Below are 27861 nucleotides of genomic sequence, written 5' to 3'. Positions count from 1 at the left end.
ATTGAACTCGCTTAGTTCCTAGACAACACTCCTTGTGTACGACCATGTACTTACCGATAGCTTTACTATGCACGATAAGGTACATTGCATGTGTGTAGAAGTCTAACTATTCGAATTTTCTTGTTTATAGATTTAAGACTAAATTTTACACATCAAAAGGTGAGGATTTTCCTCTAAAAGGAAAAGGGAAAGGGAATGGGATAACAAACCTTGTGGTTACATAAAGGACGTCTAAGTTCAATCATGTATACATGTGTTAAGTTGCTTAAGGCTAGTAGAAGGAAAGACTTTAGTGGAAAGACTTTAGAGCAAAGACTGATTGTAATATGAGAGAGTATGTACTGTCAGAACGAAATGAAAAATAACATGCACTTATCTCTACCTTCCCAAACAACTACTACTAAGTGGATATTCTTTTTCCACCATACCACACCTCCGATCGAGCTACGAACACAAATAAGTAGGTAGCTATTTGCCAAACCTAACATTAACACACTATGGATAATCAATTTTAAGTAGACTTAAACCTCCAACTCCGTTGATTTTTGTATTGATACATATTAAAAAGATAAGGATTTATTTTATTTTTATTTTTATCCAACCGGCTATATTATTGAATTGTTGCTTTTTATTTGTTAAACTTTTAATGTAAAAAGTATTTGGATTAAATCATTACCTAAAAAAAAAAAAATCTAAGAGAACACCCCATCATGTTGTTTTTATTTTTAATTTTTTTTACCATCAAATTGGATACTAACGGGCCAATAACCCACCCGATCAACTCCACCCATCATTTGATGACACTCAACATGAAACACCAATTATTTTTTTCCCACATTTCGGACTTGAACTGTAACTTCCATATTATTAAAGTCATTGGACACTTTACCTCAAATACTTAGAATGACGGTGTTTGGTCCATCATAACTATTTAAAATATGTTATTTAAGCTTTGAAGAAGCAATTAAGTAGAAGTTGTTTAGGTAACCAAAAAGAAAATGTTTTTTTACATAACGCTCTAAACAAGCGAGGAATGTATTCAAAATTCATTTAGGTGTTCGACAAATTCGAAAGACGTTTAGGTCCCTTTGTATTTGTAGCATGGTACAATGGGTGTTCGTTTTTGTCCATGAGAGGTCAATCTTTTTCCGTTGCGTTGGGATCTCCTTGTTTTAGTATTTTTTGTGTTTGTCTCTTTTAAAGTCATGTCAAAGTTCTTACTTAATGTTCATCTGTATCCGGGTACGATCATGCACAGCTTCATCCGGGTACAGATTGGAAGCAGCCCCTCTAACTACTTGGGTAGAGGTAAAGTCTGTCTACATTTTAACTTTTCTCATACACCGTTGTAGTATTGTGGTTCAAAACCCGTGGAAGACGATAATGAGCATTTTTTTTTAAATTTCTATAATAGCTCTAACTAAACACAATAAGCTAAGCAAAATAGAAAAACTAGGCCAAACATTCTCGGGAGATGAACCAAATTATTTTTTTTGGTTTGCATTTGAGAAAGTTTTGGATCGGTTTGTTTTTACCTTCAAATTTATATTGATTTAACTTATCTGGTTTCTATTGAATCGGGTAAAAATAGATAAAGTATTTATGTTTTTATTAATTGAAGACAAGATCGGAGCCAGGAACAATTATTAGTTGGATCGTTAAAAAGAAACCAAATACACTAAGGATTTGGTATAAGAAAATTTCAAGCTTTATAAGTAAAGTGTCGCTAGTTAACGAATAAGCCCAACACACATCGGGCTTTATTATCGATCTTAGGGTGATGTGTAGCTTTTTATTTTCGGCATAGGTGCATCCGTGCATATGTGTAATAAGATTATTTTAGAGTAATTAAGATTTAGATGTTAGATATAGAGTTGTTATTTAAAAAAAATACCTTAACTCATCAATATTTTGAAAAAGGAACCGAAATTGTGATTAGACTTTTACCAAATTAAATTTATTGTATATATAAACATTGAACCAATCTAATACCTATTAGACTTTTGCCAAATTGAATTTATTGTATACTAGCCTTCACCCGTGCGATGCAGCAGGACATAGGAAAAAAATGTTGGTTAAGTAGCAGTACCGTGTTATTACATGAATGTATGATTTAACTCAAGTATTTCTTACCCCCGTTATTATTTTAGAGTGAGCATTTTTTATGTTGATTGATTATTAAATTCGGTAACACATGTGTGCTTTTTTGGTATACTATGTGAGCAACTTAAGGGAAAGGAAGGGACACGCGTAAGGTTTTTTTTAAGGGTATTTTTGGAATTCCAGGAATAAAGTGTTTTATGGTAATATAGATTAAAAAGGTAAATTGGAGATTTTAAAGGTAGAGTGTTAAATTTTGAAGAGGGTAGTTTGTTTATATAAATAGTATAGAATATATATATATATATGGATATGAGTTTAATATATCTATCTTCCCATATAATAAAATTGAAGAAAAAAAACTCTTTTCCCTTGCAAAGTTACAAACCGATCTCTAAAGAAAGAAAAAGATTTTAATGCGAGACCATCATTATATTCACTTACACACACAATCTGACATACTTGCTCTCACTTACTCTTCTCCTTTTTTTTTTTTTCATTTTCATTTCACTATATCTACATCTAATGGAAGGTGAACAAAATTTTTGTGGATATTAAAGTCTTTTAATAGCTTTTTATTATTAGGAATAATGACTTGTTCAAAAGTAAAGGTTAAAGATGTTTAACTCATTGAACAAAAACTTATTTTGATTTAAGAGAAATTTTTTTTTTTTGTAAAAACCTTTTCATTCGAATATATAGCTCTTTCATAAGTTAAATATAATAGATTGTTGAGGTGATAAAATAAAAAAGGCTTTGAAGAGGTTTTTCATTATAGAAACTCTAGCATCAAACAAATTTCGACATGATCATGCTTTGAATTACCACAAAAAGTCAAAAACATCACACCTTACTTCCATCTTTATACACATACACTAAACTTGAACTCCAATGTCTACGATCAGTGTTTTAAATATCGGTACGTACCGGTCGGTATTATCCGGAATACCGGATACCGGGTGGTACCCCGGTAAAACTATTCAATACCGGATACCGGCCGGTATGTTGTCCGATATTTTCACTATTCAATACCGGCCGGTATTTCCGATATTTTCCGGTATTACCGGGATGGTAATACCGATGGTTTGATTATTTTTTTTTTTTGAAGTTTTAAAATTTTTTTTTTTTTGATACTTTAATGTTATGTTTTGTTATTTGTAAACTTTAAAACTTATATTTTGTTATGAAATACCTATTTGATATTATTTTTGAGTGGATTGTACTTGTATTTTGACTATTTTCGTTAAATTGTAACAAGTTTTGTAGGATGTTTATAAAAATAAAAATACAAACATTAAATTACTGTGCCGGTACGTACCGGTCGGTATACCGGTAATACCGATACCGGGTACCTGACCGTACGACTAAAATACCGGTATTTAAAACATTGTCTACAATCATATTTTTCACATTTTCTTTCACATAAAACAACCACCTACACGTCTACAAGTATTATCTTTATTGAGTTTTTTTTTAAAGACGATTACAATCATCATTTGGCCGGGTTTGGTTTACAACCCACAAAGTGATGATATAAATTTTTTCCGACCATGTTTTCATTGTTTAAAAGGTATATCACCTCCATCTTGAAGGAGTTGTCGGGAACGAACAAGGTATCACCTCCGTGGAGATTTGGAAACAACCTTGCATCTTCTCTTCACCTCACATTGAGATTTCGGGAACTTGAGCGTCAGCTTATCGCCGTCTAGGATTGTAGAGACATCCCTCGGATTATAGGAACACGGTGGTAACTTGTAAAGCCCAATTGTATGAGATATTGTAACATAGCCATCAACCAAGATTAGCTTGTACAAGCTAGTTAAGAAACATGTAATAACCATATATTCAATATCAAAAAAGTGCGAACTGATTCAACTGAATACCAAGTTGGTTACTTAGCCTAATTAAGCAAAAGGAAATGAAATATTATCCATAATCCTTGCGAGTGAAAAGATGAATTTTGAAGCAGAAAGCCTTCATATATTCATCACTAAATCCCTAATTATTATTTTTTTAACATACAATGGTGAAACTAAAAGCAGTTACTGAATTGCTAAAGTTTATGAAAAATGATGGCGCATATATATTATTCATGAATTAAAACACACATATTAGTATATTACTAATCTTCCTTTCACATTAGTGAATTGGGATTATTTCAGGTGCGGCTCATGAACCTCGTTAGTTTTAGCGTGGTTGCAATTTAAGACTTGAAGTATTAATAAAATTTCTGGCAACTTCCTTGTTTTTATGTATAAATAAAGAAAAAATGGTATGTGTGACTAGTTAAAAACTGAAATCATATCGAATGTGTTTGACTAATTATCTGATGAAATATGCTATTATCACTCTCTTTTAGTTTCTTTTTTTTTGGGTATGGATCTCCGTTGACTTACAAGAGTATGGAGTCACCCTATCATGTTACTAAGAATAAACGTCTAGCAAAGTAAAAGAAATATAAGGATAATGATATGTGAGTCCAATTCATGAGTTAGTTACTTTAGCGAGGGAACAAATTAAGTAGTAGAAGATGCAATAAGTCTTCGAGACACGCACTTTAAAGTCGATCTATCAAACTATCAAAGGATTGTGGGCGTTGTAACCAAATAATCTTACGACATAGAACATATATAGCAAAATATCACAAGTCCGATTTGAATGGGAGAGAATTTGTGACATTTGGTCACCAAAAAGGAAAAGTTGATGCTAACTTCAGTATCATTATAAACTAGTCATGTTATACTTTAGAGAAATAACAAACTAAAAATTTAATATTTGGAAAATTATAAATCCTTCTAACTAAATAACCTAATAATCCTCCTAATACATTCTCGGTAACAAGTTACATATTTTTTGTTTCAATAATAGAAAAATGAATGTAGAGATCCGAAATTTTGGACTTATGATAAACGCCGCTCCCCTCTTATGATTTTCAGCCTTAATGCAACATGACTTTAATCAAGCGCAGAGACCATGTTCATAATCTTTAGAATGAATGTATAGATAAAGGCATCTTCTTGGAGCTTCTCAAACCTGAGGTTAATACAAAGAAAGCATAAATAACATAAGAAATTGGCAGAGAGAATCAAGTTATAAAGATTAAACAAGATCTGGCAGCAGTTCAAACGTGCACTATGACAATTCATAGAACAACTGGTGGAAAGATGAGTGCATTGGATACCGGCTCACTTCAACTACATACTTAAGTTTTGCCAACAAATCTCCTCTCTTCATTTTCCATGTGTTACAATCACGTTGTTAGAACTAATAGGCACACCATTACCAGTAGCATTTTCTTAGGTGTTACACTTTCTTCTTACTTGTGATCTTATGTGTCCAGCCCGTGGGATTGTCCGAAGTACTATATATTAAGAGTGGTTCATTCAGCAATATTCACATTCCTTCAAATTAGTCTTAATTGCTTTGTAAGTAGTTCTCAAAAGGACTCGATAATTAAAAAAACAAGAAATAGACGTAAAACAATCAAAATACCCTAAAGAAGACATAAAACAGAAACCATATACTTTCATGCTTTGTAGTAGAATATCTTTAAAGGTTTACTTCCATTGATGAGGATAATATGGAAATTTCCATAAGCTAAGAAAGGTAGTTGCCTCAAAGGTGGGAAAGTGGGCAACTGTTAGAGGTGGTAAATTGGTAATTCAACTCATTCAAAAGTAAACAGGTCATTTTGAGTTATATTTTTCCACAAACGAGTCAAAATTAGCTTAGATAATGATCACACAAAAAAGGAAAAAAAAAAAAGAAAGAATTACCTTCCCGACTTGGAGAAATGGCCAGCACCCATCTCACATTTAAACAACAACACATTCTTGTCCGTTTTCATCTCTCTCAACTTGGCAACAAACTTAGCAGGTTCAGAATAAAGTACACGTGGATCTGCAAAAACACACGGTAAGTAAAGTTAAATGACATGATAAACCCCATTTCAGTTGATGACTTTTGACAAATGGGCAATTATTTCTGTTAAGCTGCCTAAAGTAAGCCCCAAGAGGATTCTGATCATAGCAGCATAAATGAGTAATTCTAGCAACATAAACAGCAAGCATAAAACGTCATCACATTAATACAAGAAAAATGAAATGTGTAAGCGTACCATTTAATCCAGCAGTAACAAGTATGGCCGGGTAATTTTGAGCTTTTACCTGTTCAAAAGAAAAAACCGTAGGTAATTAGCTCCAACAGTTGATAATTTATTGGATGGTTCTCATTATGGCCTTCAACTATTAATGCCACATAAATAGACGATGAAAATGAAACATTGGCACTCACATTGTCAACTGGTGAATATGATTTCATGTAGAAATAAAACTCTTCTTTACGAGGATCACCCCACTCCTGCAATAAAAATTTTCAACCACAAGAAATCAGCTTTAAAACAAATCTATAAGACCACCACAAGAAATTGCTTATTTTAGGTTTTGTTTTACTATGATGGCCTAATGGCACAGATCCTGCATTTTTCTTTTTAGTGATCTAAGGTCTAACTATTTAGTGTTAATAATGGTTTAATCTTCTAACTTTTACTCAAAAGTCATTTAACTTATTTTTTCATGTTATATTCCTTAACTTTAGCTGAGTTAATGTTTTAATCCCCTTAACTTTTTGAAAAAAAAAGTTAAATTCCTTAACATTACTCGAGTTAATATTTTAACCACTCAAACTTTCTATTGAAATTTGAAACTCATTCTATGGGTCAAACCATTAACCCACTCAAAATTTAGGAAATAAAGCATTAACTCAACAAAATTCAAGAATTATGACATTCGAAAGAAAATTAAGGGGTTTACAACATTAACTCAACTATAGTTAAAGTTATAACATTTAAAAAAAGGGTTAAAACTTTTGAACAATTTTAAACTAAAAGCTTGGGAATTGAAGAAGTATTATCCCAATTTATTGATAAGTTTGTGATTTTCTGCTTTTCAGTATCACTAAACTCTTATTCCAGGTAGAAGCCTCAATCTCCTAACCTCTAGTCAGCCAACAGGATTGTTAGGCATGTATTCAGAAGTTTGTAAACATGCATCTCTGGAAATTTATATACTAAGATGTTTAATTTGTCATAAGTTATATTATTATCTTATAAACGTATTTGTAAAGAATTTGCAAAAAAGAACATTAAACACCTCCCATTCTGCTGTTGTTAAAGGAATTGTTGGATCAAGCATTGTAGTCACGACATCTACAAACGGTACTCCAGCTACAGCTGCCTTAAATAAATCAGGTCGCATATTTAGAACAGCACCAATAAGCAACCCTCCTGCACTTCCTCCATATATGGACAATTTTTCTTTCGTACAATATTTCCTCTTTATTAGATACTCTGCACAGTCAATAAAATCTGTGAAAGTATTCATTTTTTGTAGATATTTTCCGTTTTCATACCACTTTCTCCCCATTTCTCCACCACCACGAATGTGGGCAATTGCATATATAAAACCACGGTCCAACAAAGACAACCTTGATGCTTTGAAACTAGGATCCACACATATCTGCAAGAATCTTGAGACATATCGGTTAGAGTAGGTGTATAAGTGTATTTGAGTAAAAAAAATTGTTTTTTCTAGATAATTTAAAAAACCTTTTTTTTGAAAAAAGTCTATCTACTTACGTAATCACATCAAAAACAGTACAAAAGAAATCATGTTATGACAACACATGTATAATTGAGGGACCAATAAAGAAAGTAGCTAACAATATAAATAAAACTAGAAATGAAGTCATAGACCCAAGAAGAAAACATTTTGATTCTATTATTTAAAATCAAAACTTTCTTTTTATTTTCTTTTTTAAAAAACATTTCAGGCTCACACTTTACTACTGTCGATCGAACATCCTCGGAAAACACACACACACACACAATGGAGAAAAACACGCCGGTCAGAAAACCTCACACTTCAACTGCAGATCTGTTGACCTGGTCGGAAAATCCCCCCGCCGATTCTCCGGCCACAGGAGCTTCCGCCACCCGATCCTCTGCCCGGTCCCATCAGGTACGAATATATATATATATAATGTATGTATCTATGATATAAGCTATAATAATAAGAAATGGGGATTCAAATGGAAATGCAGCCATAAGATGGAATAAGTAAAGTGGTGTTTGGACAAATTAAAGAGCAAAAGCGGCGGGTATTTCGTGCGGGAGGCGCGCACTTTTGAAACAAAATTTATACATTATTTATATAGTATTTACAAGTTATAACACATAAAATACTAAAACACCTTCAAATATACATACAAAACACCTTTTAAGTAGCAAAAACACCTTTATGTAACAAACAATCTAGTATTCAACTTTTATGGCAAAAATTCATGAGCAAAACAGTTGATTGTACAAAAAGCGCATGGATTTTTTGTACAAAAAGCGCATGGATTTTGACCAAAAGCGACAACAGCTGAGCCTTAGGACTCCTTCGGCTTAAACAAGCCTAAGGTGCGCTTTTTAAAACCAAGGCAAGAATAGATGAAATTGTATCACCGATTCACCGGAGGTAAAAGTTCAAGCATGCAATTGGATGACAAGCATGAGATGCCTATAGACAATAAGTTACAAAGTTATACACAAATTTATTAGCACAACTAAAGGTACATACTAGCTGGTCTTGGATGACATATGCAATTGAGAGTAATTGACTAGAACTGTTGAGAACATACTAGTGGAGTTGCTGACTTGCTGGTGCTATATCATGGATTTCTTTCTTTGATTAAACAATACAAGTGACTAATCATCATTCTAGCTTATTACAACCATTTTGATAACTTCTAGATTACGATTCACAGCTAGAAAAGCCAACATGTATGTGGAAAGCAGCATTGCTTAGGAAGCAGGTAATTGACTATTCATGACTGTGCTACGATGCAATGGATTACACACATTAAATGAATATAAACATGAAACAAATTATAACATATACAAAAAAGGGTTTGTTATTTACTATCTCGCACTGATACATATAATCATAACATTGTATCAACATGTCAGCCAGCATAACAGTACTAACAAAATCTAGCACCACCGCTAATTCTCGAGGTGCACAAAAAGAAGTCCAAATGATATGGAAACATGTAGGGTTAACATTTTGCACTTGATAAGAGAAGATGCCATAGCCATATATGCTTGTGACAGAAAAAACAAAAAACATTATGTAGAAGTAAAACCTGGCACATGTATTACCTCGTATGATCCATAGCCATAAAGTAACAAAGGATCTGACCCGTCAAGCTTGACCAGATCCTTTTGATAGGCAATTGATATAGGAACATGAGTGCCATCTTGAGCAATTGCCCACTCTCTTTTGGTTACATACTTTGCGGCATCATAACCACCGAGTACCTAATTTCATAATAATAATAATAATAATAAAAAGAGTCCATTACACCTAATATATAAGATTTTACATCTAAAACGGACAAAACCGTGGACTTTTTAGCATTACTCTACAAATATGCATCCTTATTACTTGAAACATATCAACATTGAAATGCCTAAGCGTGAGTGACTAATGATACATTGTCAGAACATATCATAATATGAATTTTAATTCAGATATAAATTGTATACACAAATTGCCAACTTAAGTTTATATATGAATTCACTGATTTTCTAGTTTCATCATATACTCCCAATCAAGCTTATACTTGCAGCTTAATTCATACATCAAATATGAGCTTTAATCAAAAACAACTAAAAGATCGAACAGAAACAAAAAGAAGAAATGGAAATTTAATAGAAACTAGCAAGCAACTTACTGTTTCAACTTTCTTCAAAACTGAAACACCTGTACGCATATCATAATCGTATGTAGAAGGGGGGATTCTCAGAGAGCTATATTGAAACCGCAATACACTCGAAAAAAATTGTGACTCTGCCGGCTTTACTGAATAAACAGGATCAATAAAATCTACAGCACGGCCACCTTGGAGAGTGTGAAGTGGTTCACCAACAGCTGGAAGAAAAAAAACGGTTACCCGTGGTAGACCCTCTTCACGCTCATAAACAACAAGGTGGTCACTAAAAAGACTTATGTCCTGTATTTTTACACTGGAACAAAACAAATCAGAGAGAGAAAAGATAAACAAAGACATAGAAAAAGTATGAGCCGGGAAAAATATACATAGACAATAGACAAACAAAACTTGACAAATAATAGAGAGACAAACTAGTAAGATAATCACCAAGGGACAGCGTCAACCAAGTAACCATCGGTATGTAATATGCTTCATGATGTATTATATATTTTAAAACCTAAGATAACTAAGTAACTTAGAAATTTGAACTAGTTGTCCTAAGACAAAAGATGATGGGTTGATATAACTGCCACAAACCCACCCCAACCCTGATCCAGACAACCTGTCTAAGACACTAACCAGTAAACACAGCCACCCCCCCATGATTAAAATATTATCAGATGCATGCTAAATAAAGCTAGACCGCAGCCTGAAAAACCACTGACAGCTATCCTCACATGATTAAAATATCGTCATGTGACAAATGAATTTTAGAAAATCAAGTAAAAACTGAATTACACAGTCAATTTTGTGTGTAACATATGATCAAAAACATTAATACAACATTAGCATAATTTACACGGAGAAGGCAAAATTTAGTAGGTTGTGTGCATTAAGAATACACTTTCGATGACTTCCAACTCGTTTGACCCATCCAACCTATTATTAATTTTCGTTTTTTAGCAAACTTTTTTCCTGCTTAATTAAAAAATAAGTTAATGCCATGGTTGAGATTGCAGAAATTTATCATTCCCCCTTTATAAGTAGTAAACTTGAAAGTTCACTGGTACCTTTCTCTGTGAGGAAGTAGAACTGTAGTTGCATTTACATCGTCCAGTGGACAGGCTAATAGTTCTGAATTGAAGGCCTCCTCACTCCTCCTTTTAATGAAAAAATGATTACCACGGTGGCTGATGGATGTATCAATGCCCTCTGCTCGAGGTGTCAAAACCATAAGGCCTTTCTCAGGCTTTGACATATCCAAATAGAAAATAGACCTTGTAGTTTTGCTTTCAGATCCGACAAACAAATATCGTTTGCTCTCGGAAGCTTCAAGATCTAGAGAAAATGTATCATCCAATTCGTGATAAAGACATGCATCAGTTGATTGATTTGTACCCAACTTATGAAACCAAACCTGAAACCACCGACGTACGAAGTCAGAAACCAAAATGTAATACTTATTTGAGCTAAAAGAGAAAGAAAGAAAAACTAGGACGTAAAATTGACGTTGCATTGTGGTTGCTTTATGTTCATCACAATTAAGTGCTTCCTCATAATTATTTGTAAAGTCGCCTAATATATTCATCTACCGTCTTTTCGCATTCTTTTGTATCTTCATATAAGTAGAGGTCATGATAACATATGCAAGCTTTAAAAGGCTAACCACAATAAAAGAAACACAAAAATGCTTAAGCAAACAATTTTTCTAAGTTAAAATCATATGTTGATTATAATTACATAAGTATAGTACACCAATCAAGGTTCAGTCTACCTGACTCAAAAACTAGTACCTTATATGGTCTCAGAATGTCATCCATGGAGATGTATAGCAAAGCATCATCACCAACCCATTCAAAATAGTCTGTTACGCCAACCAATGGCTCACCCACTGGTAAACGAGTCTCGGCATTCATAACATAAATGGTATAGATCTCATCTCCTTTAGTGTCTTCAGCATAAGCTACTAATTTATGATTTGGACTGACCTAAAGATGGAGCAAAAGGTTAATATGTGAGAAAAAAAATATAAGTTTGATTCCAGTCCGAACCGCTTATTTCTTGCTATCAACAAAGAAAATTCAGTCTCACCTTAAAAGCACCAATGCTATAGTATGCGTGATCTTTAGCATTGACATTTTCATCCAAAATCACATGTTCTGGAGAAGCTTCTGGTCCTGTTGGCATTATATCATCAACAGATGGCACGGGTGCACCATTTTCTACAAGGCGGCGGCAATGCTGTACATACTCCTTCCCCTCCAAAGTCCGCTCGTAATAGTAATAAGGCCCTTTGCGTAGAGGTGCAGATATGTCATCCTCTTTGATGCGGCCTCTTAACTCGGCATATATCTGATCTTCCAACTGTTTGGTTCCTAAAATTTGAAACACTCTTGTTTTAGAACTTTAGAAAGATCGGGGGTAAACAATGTACACTTAAAGAGGATTTTCGAAAAAGATATACAAGTAACTAAAAGGCAAATACAGTTAAGATTGTTACATGAATAGTCCTACTTGTTTGATTTCTAGTTCTTTCTCAAGCACCATAACAAGTAGATTGTGAATTATCTAAAGCATTACAGATCTGTCCCAAATTTACCCATTTCTTGACTTTTCCCGCCCTAGTTTTTTTTATAACTAAATCTCCATTGTTCCGTTTTAATATGTTGTTAACATATTAAATGTCGTTATCAATGGGATGGTTTTCGTACCGACCAACGAGTACCAAAACCGAAATAAGCCCAAATTAGGAACCGAAACTCCTTATCGACACGGGATTTCAGTAATTAGTTACCCATCTTGTACCGAATTTGGGATAACAAATTTCCTTACTATGCTAGAAACAAATTTCCTGCCCTAGTATTTAACCAAATCTCTGTTGTTCCGTAGTAAAGTTTTGATAAGTTGTATAATGTAATGTAGTTATCATAATTCAACTTGACATCTGACAAATTGCCTTGTGTGGTTTTTAAACATGAACTTTTGTTCAATACCATAGTCATATACATATGCCTCTATAACTTATATATACGAGTAATTTCCAAATGGTTAGCATCTCCAACCAAAGAGGGGTCAACGTTAAGTCAAAGCCTTTGCTTCTGATAATAATAATAGATACATATTCTTCTCTTCCATATATAGATGGGTTAATTCCATAAAAATATTTACACGAAAATAGATGGGTTAATTCAAAGTCAAGTGTCAAAACTGATGACGTAGCATCGGTGACGTGACACTTAACGATCTATGTCTGTCAAAAACTAACGATATACCCTTTATTATGAATTTTTTGAAAATAGGATGCTTTAAATAGACGAAAACAAAATAAGTTACTTTTAATAGGAATTTCATGTAAATAAGTTACCTGAAACTTTCCCTATATAGATAGATAGAATGATAGATAGTAACCTTTGAGGTCCATGTTGTGCAGTCACACTTCCACCACAAGTAAAAAAAAAGGGCCGGATAAGGAAGATTACCAGACATAATGGAATCAGTGTAAGAATTTTCTTGATGAAGATACGAGAGAACTTGGGGATTAGAGCGCGAATCATCGCGTAGCCAATAGTAATTGTCGACCCTCACATCTCCGAACTTTTCCATCTCGTGTTTCACTTTCTTAGCCACCGGAGGCTGAGGAGCAGCCATGACAGTTGTGCGGATGATAATATTTCTTCTATTACTATTTCTTATTAATAATAATGTGTGAGATAAGGGAGAGATTCCCAGGTTCATTTTGGGCCGATTGCACAATTGATAAACATTTTAGTATTTCTTCTCACTTTTCCCAGCCTTACTGTACAGTCTTCTTTCTTAGATAATTTTCGCACTTGTGTTTGTTTTGTTTCCCCTTTAATTATAGCAAAAACGGGTAAGTTTGATTAACTAAACATATATTTATGGAAAAATTACTAATTCTTCTAATAAAATAACATAAAAAATCTTCCGGTATCCATTAATTTTTTTTCCTAACTTTTTCATTAATTTTTTTACATGTAATCATCTAATAATTAAAAGATTTTTTATGCTATTTTATTAAAAAGATTAATTATTTCCTTATATTTATTGACTTTTATTTAACTTTTTTATACTCCCATTTAACAAATCATTAATTAGCATGGTAGAAACAATTTGCTTTTGTTACTGGTCTTGTCAAAGGCGGATTTAACATGGCAGACATGTTTAAATCTTAAAGAAATCGTGTTTACAAACGTAGTAGCAACAATCACCTTATCAAACTTGGGTAGTTTTTTAAACCTATCATTTCTTGTATCGCTGTATATTGATAGATAAGGGTTTAGCAATGACATATGTTTCGCAAACTAGGGTATAAATGGGTCAAAAAGAAGACCGGGGTTTATGAAATTCACTACATTGTTTTTGGCTTTTTTTTAAGTCATTATTTTAACAGACAAATTCACTAATTAAAAAAACAATCAAGTAAAATGCTATAAAGACACCCCATCGTGGTTTTGCAAAAACTTTCTTTAAGTATTGAAAAAGCTATTTAAGCTTAGATCGCTTAGGTAAAAAAAAACATAAAATAAAGTTTAAAAGTTTTAACTAAACGCAGTTTATAAAAAAAACAAAATTAAATAAGGTTAAGCAAAACCCCTCTAGAAATGAATACCAAATAGTTACTTGGTTCAGTTTGATTTGACTTTAAAAAAAAAAAAAACCTTAGATTGTTTTGATTTCCACTTTTACAACTCAAAATCTTATTGGGTTGACTTATTTGATTCAAGAATCAAGATGGGTGTGAAACAGTAATAATGTTTTTATGTTTTGATTACCTAATAACAAGAACGAAGAAAATTAGAAAAAATTAGTGGAGTCTTTTTGTAAAAAATCAAATATATAATTAAAAATATTGGTAATTAGATGAGCAAGTCCAAAACACACTCAACTTTATCGTCAACTTAGAAAGTGTAGGTTCATATCGTTAAATGGATGATTAAACACTTAAAAAGAATAAAAGTAACGAAAATTAAGAACACGGTTAATTTTCAATAAATTTTTTATTAATGAATAATCAAATAATTACAAAAAGTATGCGGAATAAAAGGTTTAAAAAAACAACTTAATCCTAATTTACTTTTATTGAAATACGGGTTCTATGGTGTTTAATTCGTAGCTGTAATTGTAGTTTGTTTTCCTTTCATCATGTGCATATTTTTATTTCTATTCGTCATATTTTTATTTAATACCTTAAACTTAGGACTGACTAACCGCTTATTAATGTTCACTTAATTCAAAATTCTCCTCTTTTAAAAAGAAAGTGTCTAAAGAAACCCCCAATATACTAAATACACACCTATGTAATCATTAATTTAACTAATTATCTCATTAAATATCTTTTTTTTCTTCCTAATCATTAAATATCTCATTAATTAAAACCTCATTTGTTATCTTTTTCTCTAATCTAACCATCTTTTAACTTTATTTCATTAATTAACACAACATATATATTTTTTAATAAACTTTTTTTTAATACTTTATATAAATATCTTTTTTATCTTTATATATAATTGTGTGAGTAATATTATTAATAAAATTATTTTTCCATAAAAGTCCACTTTATAAAAAAACTTATTAAGATATATATATATATTAAAACATTAAGAATCCTAGCCTTTTAAAGCCTTCTTTTAATCTAAACCTAATTTTAAATATTGTCACATAGGATTTTATCATACGTGGCATCTCCATACATTTTTTTTTATAATATATTTATTTTATAACCTTTATTTATTCTCAAAATAATCTATTTTATTTTATTAAATATAATATAATATATTAATCATAATTATATACACAAGATAAAAAAAATAATATCAAAACTCATATTAAAAAAAAAAAGTAGTAACGTCCATGCATCTACTAAATTGGCACACATATTTGACAAAAATAATATTATTTATTAAAATATACAACTTTAAAGACTATATCAAATTTTAGAAATTATTTTAATATATTATTAGATTATATATGACCAATCAATTTTGTTGTTTTTTTTTTTTTTTTCCTTTTTGCCAAAACTTTAACTAAAGTTGGTTGTTATTCTAATCACAAAACAAAGTCTATTATATAATAAAAAGCAAAAACTATAATGATTTTCTCTTATTTATCTTATTGGGTTTTTTTTTACTTATTCGTATTGTATTTATGTGTATTTCATATGACTAAATTTATGTGTATTTTATATGACTAAATTTTTGTCATGTTTGGTTTTTTACTTTGTACATATTATTACGTTTGATGAATAGATAACATGCTACATTATCGATTTACGTTTGATTTGTTGTAGTGTTAATCTATAAGGTGAATACATTTTTACGCGATTTATGGCTACACAAATGGTGTTGTTGATGATATCAAAACATCTTAGGTTAAATGTTCTTAGAAGGGATGTGTAATCACTATAGTAGGTTAAGTGACTGTGCTATCGACATGTCCGAAAAAACAGAGGTGACCAGAGTGATACATGAATTAACCATGAACTATAACATAATCAATTTTTACATAATAAACCTATAGAATAACTATTTACAAATGTATAAAATCTTTTTAGCTAGCCGCGCATTGCGCGGGATATACCTAGTATATATATATATTGTGTTAATGAAATAAAATTATGAAATTTTTTTTTTATGTTATGGTATACAGCTCACAACCGGTATTCCACCAAATAAAGTTAGTCTATTTTTGATAATAACAGATTACAGTATTCTATATTACAATATTAAATTACCTTTAACTTACGTAGCATTAGTGCATGTGTTATCCATGTAATTAATACGGACGTACATATATACAATATCTAAATTAAATTTTAAAAGCACACAAGTACATATATGCGCACATATGTTTTTAGTTGAGTTTAATTATTACCAAAATGTGATATTTTAAAAAAAAATTTTACTGAATAAGAAAGAGTAGTTGTAAAAAATAATTACCAATTAAGAGTTTTGAATGTTGAAAAGTAATTACCAGATACATAGAAGTTTTGTGTGTTCTATTTTTTCTAGCGCGCTCTTCATCCATTTTATATTTATGTGCGTGTACTTCCCTTATATATATGTGCGTACTTTCCAATATACATTTTCCAAATTTAAGAATACTTTTTTTTGAACAGCTATTATTTTTTTTGAAAGATGCTTTGGCGAGACGCCTAGGCAATAATAGATTACAAAACAGTTACAAAAGGAACGAAGGACTCGTTAGCCATATCAGCAAAAAAAAGTTAGACTTCCTATCCCGATTAGATATCCAACAATATGACATAGAAATAATGGACCGGAAAACATTATCGCATGAATCATCAGTGGCCCTATAAAATTCAAGAATATTTTATAATGTCAATAAAAGAAAGTATAAGCATATAAAACTTATATGATAAAAGGCTATATATACTTTTGGTAGAGGTTCATCCTTGAGAAATTACACGATGACTTATTCACTTATTTATCAGACATGTTTTTATTATATGTTCTTCTATAACTTATATTAGATTGGGGTAACATCACAAATCTACAGGTGATGGTGTATCCACCGTCACCCAGGATAAAGCTTTATCCTAGAAAGACTAAGATGTCACTCAGGGTATCACATAACCCGGGAAAAAGAAGATAAACACGAAAAGATATGATTATATCACTTCCTTAAATAAGGGAGATCGTTACCAAAGATAAAAAAACGCGTTTGAGACTTTCTCTCCACGAAAAACCACTATAAAAGGGAGAAAACCCTAAATCATTATCATGATATTCACCAAGGGAAAAACCCTAAAAACACATACAAGATCCACGGGAAAAACCCTAAGAGATCTAAATACATCTAAACCGGCGTACAAGGGAGGAAAACTCTTACCAACAGGAAGTCACCGTCAAATCCATCAAACACCTCCAAATCTAACTTAATCCATTGTACAAACAATTGGCGCCATTCTTGGGACAATCGCTACTCATCACCACAACCTGCGCCAAAAAGGTTAAAATCCAGAAAATTTTTCTCACAAAAATCACAAAAACGTTCAGATTCCCTGTTTCGACACTCAGATCCCAATAATGTATGCTGACAAAGATTCCAGTAAAGCAAACATGAAACGAAAAGATCCAGAAGACTCGCAAATCCAATCCAGAGATCTATGTTTTCCCGCTTTGGGAAAAAAAAGCCAGCAAAGATCCATTACTAATACAAGCACAAATATTTTATATTTCGGTACGAAGAGTATATATCGATAATGGAAGCGAATGCGACATTATATATGAACATTGCTTCCTGCAATTACCAAAAGCAATAAAGGCAAGAATGACAAACCCCACAAGCCCACTCGCATGATTTGCCGGAAACCGCGTATGTCCCCTGGGGGAAATAGATCTCGATGTTACCCTGGGGAACGGAACGGAAACCCTAGATTTCACTGTAGTGCCAGCACCCTCACCATACAACCTTCTCCTGGGAAGACCAACAATACAACGAATGGAGATGGTACCTTCCACAATTCATGCCATGGTACTATTCCAAACAAAATCAGGTGTGGGAATGATAAAATCAAGTTATGATCAGATAAAACAAATTAGCGAGGTCAAAAAGTCAAAGGAGGAACTAGAAGAAGTGAAGATACCCAACCAGAACGATCAGACTTAGGATAATGACAAGGTACTCGTAAACCCAGCCTTTCCAGATCAACTAATGAATCATATGCTAGAATATAATTGTGCACGAGTAGCTCACCCGATCATATTTCAATAGAGTAACACCTTAGGGGGAAACTTATAAACATAAGAAAAACCTTTTTTAATGAAAATTGAACCCATAACCCATAATCATCTAAATATAGGGTTTATGAGAAAAGTGAATATGGGGTTGTCACACACCTAAGTTGGGTAAAAACCTCTCATATATTAATATGTTAATTATAATGAATAAATGATGGGCCCTCTGATTTTTATGGAATAAAAAATTAAGATTTGAGAGATTTTTCACCCAAGTAGGATGGTGTTGTCCCACACATTCACTTCCCCCAAGATATATTATTCAAAGGTTATGAGTATGGTTGAACTATCTCATAGTTGTTAAACATCGACATAACTTAATATTATAAGACTTTTATTAATAAGTCCGGGTTGAACCTGAGTTAATTAGCTAGTGAAATATAAAAAATAAACAATAAATGTAATGTAGTTTATTGTTCAGACTAACCTAAGAAAATGAAATAAAAGTTAACTAATTAAGAATGAATAAAAACATATAACAAAAACTAACATAAATTAAATTTAAAAACTTAAAGTGAGTTAAATAAAATTAAAACAATAAAACAAACAAAAGTTTAGAAATTCAGAACAAAAATAGTTTATTATAATTAAAAAATATAAACTAAGAAAATAATAATAATTTTTAAAAAGAGTCGAAAAAAGAAAAGTTGGAACGTGCAGTATATCTCTTTTTAAGTCCATAATTATTTTACTATGTTTTAATTTGGGATAAATTTACGTAGTATGAATTAGTAAGTTTATTAAAGGATGGTTTATTTTAATTAATTAAATATTAGTTATTATAATATAATTTGGTAAAAAATCTAAATATGGAATATGATGTAAGAAAATTATCTAAAGGTTATTCAATTTTGCTTTTCATCTAAAGGTTATGTTTTTTTTAAAAAGAATTTAAGAGACTCTTTTATTATTATTAAGAGATCTTCTATATAAATAAAAAAGAATTGTTTCTAGAAACTTTTTACCTATGTGGCATGCCACTAATTTTTCATAAACTATTTTTAAAAATATATGATGTCATAACAGATTTTCTTTTATTTTAAAAACTATTTTTTATATTAGGCAATATGTCATTTCTTTTTTTTTTAATATTATTTTTTTAACCTTAATTATTTTTAGATAATATGAAAGATAATATCCTAACTCTTTAACTTTAGTTTCATATCTACCATTGATTTATGATAGTTAATTTTTAATTTTTCATCATCCTAATCGGTTTTATGTATTAATGTTAATCATTACAAGTATGTTGCTAACTCTGTATCAAATTATAATGTATTGACAACAAATTAAATACATTTTTCTATATATTTTTTGGTTTTAAGTTTTTAATTAAACGTCCCGAGTTAAACCCGAGTTTATTAGCTAGTAAATTTAAATACAAACATTGTATAACAATAATCTGTATAACCTTTATGTTTGAGTTGTCACATATACTTTCACAAATCAATGTAAAGTTATGAAAATCATTTAAGCAATAGTAATTTTCTTTGAATATATTAACCCAAACTATGACACGACAAACTATACATTGTTTTAACTTTTCTAACATCTTGTCATCAGATTTCCTAGTCATTATCATTCAAAATTTACTAATGAAATCATAATAATATTTAGCTTAACTATATTTCTTTTCATCGATTAGAACCCATTTCTCACTTAAACTTAAATTATAGTATTGATCATCATTTTTAGACCTACTAAGTCATTAAAGTTATTTCCAAAATAATACCATATAATTATGTCATTACTATATTAACCTAGCAAACCTAGAATTTTAAACGATACGATAAAGTTCGTGAAATACTCGAAATTGACTCGCAAATTACTCAAAATCGACTCGGTCTTAGTCGAGTCGAGCTCGAGCTACTCGAGTAGACTTTTGAGTCGAACTCGTGCCTCAATATATCCTACTCGAAAAGTTCGCGAGCTTTATCGAGCTTGTGCTTATTTACAATATTATCCTTGAATATGATATATTTTTTACATAATTACTTTTCTACCGATCCGAGCTTAATCGAGTCGGGCTTGAAGTTGTCACGCTTATTGGACTAATTTGATTTGAAACTTAATTTAATTCTTAATCAAGTCAAGCCGAGTCGAGCTCAAAAGTATTGACCATATGGCGAGCTCGGGCTTCGAGTTTTACAATCGATTTGAGCTCGAGCTTGACATCGTGTCGGCTCGATTACACCCTAAGCAAACCCACTTTTAAGTATATTATCGTCCCCGCCAAAACAACTCAATTTACCACTTATACTAATTCTATACATCTTATGAAATTTATTCATATTTAACTACCAAGCTCACTATAAATAATGATAGTAATACTTAAAAAAATTTAAAACCTAAATTAAATAAGCTAAACTTTACCTAAAATTCTTGTTAAAATGTACACATAAACAATATGATTGAATACTGTGCTTTCCTTCTTTTCTCGTGTCTCCATCTCAACGGTCATACGCATAATAATGTATCCAAGATGCTTTAACAATTAGTAACTAACTACTAGCATTGTATCCGCGCGATGTGGCGGCAGTTTTGTGGTTACGACGATTGGTGGTGGCGACGGACTGTTGTTTGTGGTCGGTGTAAGTAATTTGTGTAATGTAATTGATGTAAATGGGTAATGGAGATATTTTAGAAGATAAATGATTGATAATGTAAATTAATTTATTAAGGGTAAAATAGTAATTTTGTATCTAACATTTTTATGAGAAAAAAAGTGATAATTATTATATTTTAGTATAAATATTATTATTATTAAAATTATTATAAATTTTTCCTTTTGTTTTCGAACCGCAAATCACACGTCCATATATACCATTCACATTGAGTTTTTACTAGAGTATTATTAGTTTAAATATAAATTTCCTTAAAGGGGAAGATACTTTGCGAAGTTTTGTTACTAAAAAGAATTTTGATTCTTAATTGGGATAAGATGGAGAGCTTGAGTTAAAAGAACAAAATTAGTCTTAACTTTGACACTATGACGTGGCGTTGTAAAATTCATTTTAATAACGAGCATAGTACCCGCGCGTTGCGGCGGTTAGAAGGCGATGACACTATAAAAGGGAGGCGGTGGTGGAGATCGAGGGAGACGGTAAAAAAAGAGGGCGTCGCAGAAGGTGAAAGAAGGTTGATGAGAGAGTGTAGTAATTAAAAAGAATGGGGGAAAGATGATATATAAGGGTTTTATGTTTAAGTAGGGGTGTAAGGGGTATTATGAGAATGCTGAAAAAAGTGCTTAATTTCCTAAAATAAATGTTCAATATGTTTTATAAGTGAGTATAGATAGTTGTCTTAAATGAATTAATGAAAAAGTAAAGTGTAATATTGAAAAACCAAAGGGACTGAAAATGCAAAAGAAAAGCTTCTAAGAGCACTCACAATGGTTTCGTTCTCGTTCGTCCACGCCTCGTTCTCGCTTGAGGGACGAGCGCACACGGTTAGGTGTGGCTCGTCCCGGTGTTCGTTCTCGCGCCTTCGTCTTCCAGAAACGAGCCGTTGCCTTCGTTTTTTTTTCTTTTTTAACTAACGGTTATGTTTTAAATTTCAAAAAAATTTACACAAATGGCCCCTAAAACGGCTGATTTGTAACTTATACGAATTTGACACTTTTGGTCCCTATTTATCATATATATATATAACCCACACACATTTACACAAACCATAACAATTTATCTATTAAAAAACACACACATTTGAAAGTTAAACATGGCAAATAACATTCCAAACATGACCGTTCACGCTGCAAAAATGGGGATGCAAGACCACATGCTTGAGACTGATGCGAACAGATCTGCAGTTAACAATGTCATTGACAACTTGACTGCCAACAAAGCGACACTCGCAGCCGAAATTGAACGACTTGAAGCTGCAGAACTTGCTTGCAACGCCGTTGAAGTTGAATAAATTATTTATCTTCGGCAGCACATCGACTGGCACACACAAGCTATTTTCCAGCTTACCGCAGCTACTAACACGTTAAACCACACTATAGATCACGCATTATACTGGCAAGGCGCTATCGGTGGTGGTCGTCATGATGATTATCTGACCAATCATGGGGAGGAGTACGCATCTACGCAACCAGGCGACCGTGTCGGTTCTCCTGAACGCTATCCGTACATTCATCGCAATGACGGCGACAGTACTGTGGACTCGGACTACTCCGAGGCTTAGTCTTATGTATTGTGTTAGTGCTAAGTGTGTTTATTAGTAACGTGTTAGTGCTAAGTGTGTTTATTAGTAACGTGTTCGTATTATGTAGTAATGTTTTTATTTTACTGTATTGTATGTTATTTATTAATGAAATTTTAAGTGCGTTTTTATTAAATTATTGAAGTTGTATAAGTTAGAGGGTTAAAAGTGAATAATTAAATAGATGGTAGAATATTGGGTTGGAAATGTAAAGTTATATAAATGGTGGGTCCTAGACTAGTCCTTGCATTGTGGGTGTTTTGGGGGATTAGTCATTGGTTAGTCATTGGGCTGATATGGAGCTGACAGAGACTAGTTCCTGAAGAATGAGTGTCTACGACTGTGAATGCTCTAATGCATGTGACTTCTTATCGGGAGCACAACATGACGAAAATGACTGAAAGGGTTTTGCATATAGCCATTGTCGACAAATGAAACACCAAAATGTAATAAAAAAGAACTTGTTAATTGTTATCAGAGGACATTATTACTACCGTATAATAAAATAACAAAATTGAAATATTTACCATTGTATAGTAGTTTGTTTGATGTTTTTCATTTTATTTTGATGTCTAACAGGATATTCCGCTTTAAAGATCATGAAGCTATATTTTATTCCTATATTATATAAGTTTTTGTCGTTTTTAAAAGTTGAGGGTTTGATGTTATCATTTTGTTTTGTACGTAAATGTAAATGTAAATGATGAGGGGAAAGGTTTGTGGTGGTGGGATCCAATAAGAGATACGTGTAGGGATTTTGTTACTGTTAGAGCAGGAAAAGGGAAGTTAATTGGTTGATATCTTTAAGGATGGTTTGTCTTTGGTCGTTGGTAAAGGGCTGGAAAGACTGATCATGACAATTCAAGTTACATTTTTTGGGAGCAATGACAATAGTTTCCTAGTATAGGATATTCATTTTTTAAATTTTTTTTCATTTAACCTTCAATTTTTTTAAAGAGTCACTCTATAGAGGTTTGGTTTGTAAGCCGTAAATGTCAAGGGTGCAGTGTTAAATTTTAGCACATCGGTAAGTTCAGCTTTCAATAAGAACACACCATGTGACCTGTTAGTTTTTTTTGCCAAAACTTGCCAAAAGATGCCATAACAAAAGGTACAATAAAATAATTCTTGTCAAAACTTATCAAAATACCAATAACCGGAAAATTAATCGATTGTCAGATATTGTAAAAGCAGCCTTTTTTTAATAAAAAGTAATAGTTGAGCTTAGAAAATGGGGGTCGAGAATTCAGAAGTCGAAGACACGATGACTGAACCCGAAGGTTTACCCCAAATTAAATAAAAGATTATTATTATGATATTTTAATGTATTTTTTTTGTTGTTCATATAATATAAAACTTATATTTTGTTATGAAATATTTATTTGATATTATTTCTGAGTGGATTATAATTGTATTTTGATCTCTAAAAGGGGCATGTCACTTCGTTCGTACCTTCCTAGCTTAGACTTGCAACTTCACTTACTTTATGGTCTTGCTGCCTTTTTTCTAGCGGAAGCTAAGCGCGCTAAGAAAGGTTGCTTTTGTCGGCCTTTATGTGCATTCAATTATTACTATATATATATGGGGAAGTGAAGCTAGAGTTGCCACACACCCAACTTATGTGAAAAACCCCTCACATCTTGATTTTTTATTTCATAAAAATCATGGGGCTCAATCATTTATTTAATATACAAAAAATAAGTGAGAGATTTTTCATCAAAATTGGGTGTGTGACAACTCCAGACTCACTTTTTCTTATATATATAGGTAAAAGTGAATATAATGTTGTTTGACATGTAAGTTTAGATGTGGAACCTCCTCATTTACTAACTACTTAATATTTTTGTTTAATGAATAAATGTTTAGTCTTTCATGAACTTTATGAATTAAAAAATTATTATGTGAGTGTTTAACACCTAAACTTAGGTATTTAACAGTCTTGTATAACCATCCCATATATATATATATATATATATTAAGAATATGTGATTGTTAAATACCTAAAATTTGATATAAAACTTCTCACATCTTAAATTTTTAATCGATAAAAAATATGAGGGTCAAATCATTTATATATTATACAATAAATAGTATATGGTATGTTATATACCTAAGCTTAGGTATTTGAGAGTGATATATATTGACTTTTCTCTCTATATATAGAATTAACCATATCGGTAATACCAGCCGGTATTACTGATTGTGGATACTACACCGATACAACTAAAGTATCGGTATTTAAAACAATGGTTGTGACATATATATAGTACATTGTTGTATGTAGCGTCTAGGGCATGTGCAAATAGAATTTAAGTCTCTATATACAACACTACTTCATAATGTTAATTTAATTGTTAAGATCCCTTCAATTTTATATATGAAATTATTACCATTTTAAAGGATCTTAATCTTAAATATATCATGTGAAACACTATATGTTTTAAAAATATCCTAAAGATGAGAAAAGAGTTTATTTATTTTGTCAAGTAAACAAGAGTTATGGGTGTACTTGATTAAGCTATACGAAACTTATATTAGTAGCAGCGAATATAGCAATCACATTTGTTCCATAGATATTGTTTAAAACTTTAAATCATTGTTTGATCAATGTATATATATTAGAGCCAAAGCTATACCATTCAATTGTTAAAGGTCTAATAGAAAGTTTCTCCATGTCAAACAAAATTTAATTTACAACACATCACTACTAACCGGTATGAAATAATTTTATTTCACTAATGTAATAATAATCACACCCCTACAAAACAACCTGAAATAATATTTCGTTTTTACTGATATCACAAATATATGATAACTATCAAGTAGTAATATTTTTTTTCAGACCCATACAAATTAACATACCCATGCATACTTTTTAAAACATTAACGTTTGAAGGGGAAAAAAAAAGAAAAAAGAGATAAATATCCGAAACTAGTAAACTTTCAACTTTAGTATGTAACAGGCTTCCCATTCTCATGAAACATCCATTTCAATCAAATTCAACCTTCTTCCTGATATCCAGAAAAAGACCATTCTCAACCAATATACTATTTTTCTCTTATAATATAAGAGAAACTAGCCTCAATACCCAAATATGGATAAAATTATATCAATTTACTCAACAATTTTTGAATTTTCACAAAATACCTATAAGAATCGCAATAATCTGAGATAATCGCAATAAGATTCAAAAGATCGCAATAAGATTCATAAGATCGCAACGAGATTTGCTATAATCGCAATGAGAGAATGATAATCGCAAGATCTTTATGCGATTATATGTTCTTTATGCGATTATATGTTCTTTACGAGATCTTAGGTTCTTTACGAGATTATAGGTTCTTTATGAGATCACAAGTTCTTTATGCGATCATAGGTTTTTTATGCGATCCTTGGTTCTCATTGCGATCCTTCGTTCTCATTGCGATTCTTCTTTCTTATTGCGATTATTTGTCTTTATTGCGATCTTATCCAATTAGGAATCGGAAGTAATTAAGTCCGTTCATCAACCCCCGTTTATGGAGATCACAATGTACAACAAGATACCTATTATCAACGTCAAAATTTCATGATTCTTTCAAAATTAAATCACCAACAATTCTTCGTTCCACCACATTTCAAACACATACAACTCATATCCAACCTCTTCAATTGTGAAACGGGGTTGGAAAATTAGAAACATCTAATTCATGGATATGGTTTATGGGGCATCTTAGAGGTTGTCTAATTGGATAAGATCGCAATAAAGATAAATAATCACAATAAGAAAGAAGAATCGCAATGAGAACGAATAATCGCAATGAGAACTAAAAATTGCATAAAGAACCAAGGATCGCATAAAGAACCTATGATCACAGAAAGAACTTGTGATCTCATAAAGAACTTATGATCTCGTAAAAAACATATAATCGCATAAAGAACATATAATCGCATAAAGATCTTGCAATTATGATAATCTCATTGCGATTATCATTCTCTCATTGCGATTATAGTAAATCTCGTTGCAATCTTATGAATCTTATTGCGATCTTCTGAATCTTATTGCGATTATCTCAGATTATTGCGATTCTTATGGGTATTTTGTGAAAATTCAAAAATTGTTAGATAAATTGATATAGTTGTATCCATATTTGAGTATTGAGGCTATTTTCTCATAATATAATAACACATATACCTTATCTTGGGTCCCACCCCTACTAACCCTAGCCCTAGTCTTACATCTTTTCACCATACATATATGTGACATTGACCATAATTTTCACCCCTCCCCTTATTATTTGGGATATATATATACAAAGTCAAATGATAATATCAAACACTCCACTTTTAAAAACAACAAAATTTTTTTTATAAACCATAGCTTCATGATTATAAATGAAAAATGTTGTCCGATGCAAAAAATGAAAATGAAAATAAAGAATCTTTCAACATGCATGCTCATTTTTTAAAAATGTTATACAAAACCATTAATTTGAAGTGTTTCATTTTTTTTAATATATGGTAATAATGTATCATAAAATTGGGTCATCTGATAACAAGTTCCTTTCTTGACATTTTGGTGTTACAATTGCTGACAATGACCACAGTAATACAGTCCAGCATGGAAACATTTTAGGGGTGTTTGGCCTAGCTTATGTGTTTTAGCTTATGCTTTTATTTCATAAGTGGCTTATGTTTTTATTTTATAAGCTTATAAACTCTTTCAATAGTGTTTGGATTAGCTTATATGATGTAAGCTAATAAGCACCTTTCAAGTGTTTGGCTTAGCTTTTTTTAATTTAGCTTATGTTGGTAAGATGACCAAAATGGGTATGCTTACATATTATCATATACCTTCCCAATGGTTTTTAATTTTTCTCCAGGTTCTTATACCCAACGGCATTGAAGTAACCGGTTGGCTTGTTCCTAATTCTAACATCATTCAAGCATAACTCAAGAAATATCATATGGGCAGAATCCGTCCATAGTGGTTTGAATTTCTTTTTCTTAGTTTTTGTGACAACAACATCATTATCATGGTTCAGG

General features: G+C 31.6%; 1 protein-coding gene across 1 annotated transcript; it reads right to left on the bottom strand.

Annotated features, from left to right (window-relative positions):
* Positions 1 to 4800: 4800 nt before the first annotated feature.
* On the bottom strand, positions 4801 to 13687 carry LOC122581830 (protease 2-like). The gene is made up of 11 exons (XM_043754131.1): positions 13335 to 13687; positions 11947 to 12230; positions 11649 to 11843; positions 10926 to 11272; positions 9877 to 10168; positions 9302 to 9460; positions 7251 to 7616; positions 6394 to 6459; positions 6218 to 6266; positions 5877 to 6000; positions 4801 to 5133 (listed from the first exon to the last, which is right to left on the bottom strand). The coding sequence occupies exons 1-11, from the start codon at positions 13588 to 13590 to the stop codon at positions 5055 to 5057; spliced, it is 2217 nt and encodes a 738-aa protein (XP_043610066.1). The 5' UTR covers positions 13591 to 13687; the 3' UTR covers positions 4801 to 5054.
* Between the last annotated feature and the right edge of the window lie 14174 nt (positions 13688 to 27861).

This window comes from Erigeron canadensis, chromosome 1 (genome assembly GCF_010389155.1).
Source record: "Erigeron canadensis isolate Cc75 chromosome 1, C_canadensis_v1, whole genome shotgun sequence".
Lineage (NCBI taxonomy): Eukaryota > Viridiplantae > Streptophyta > Magnoliopsida > Asterales > Asteraceae > Erigeron > Erigeron canadensis.
This window is presented reverse-complemented; position numbering and strand designations above follow the sequence as displayed.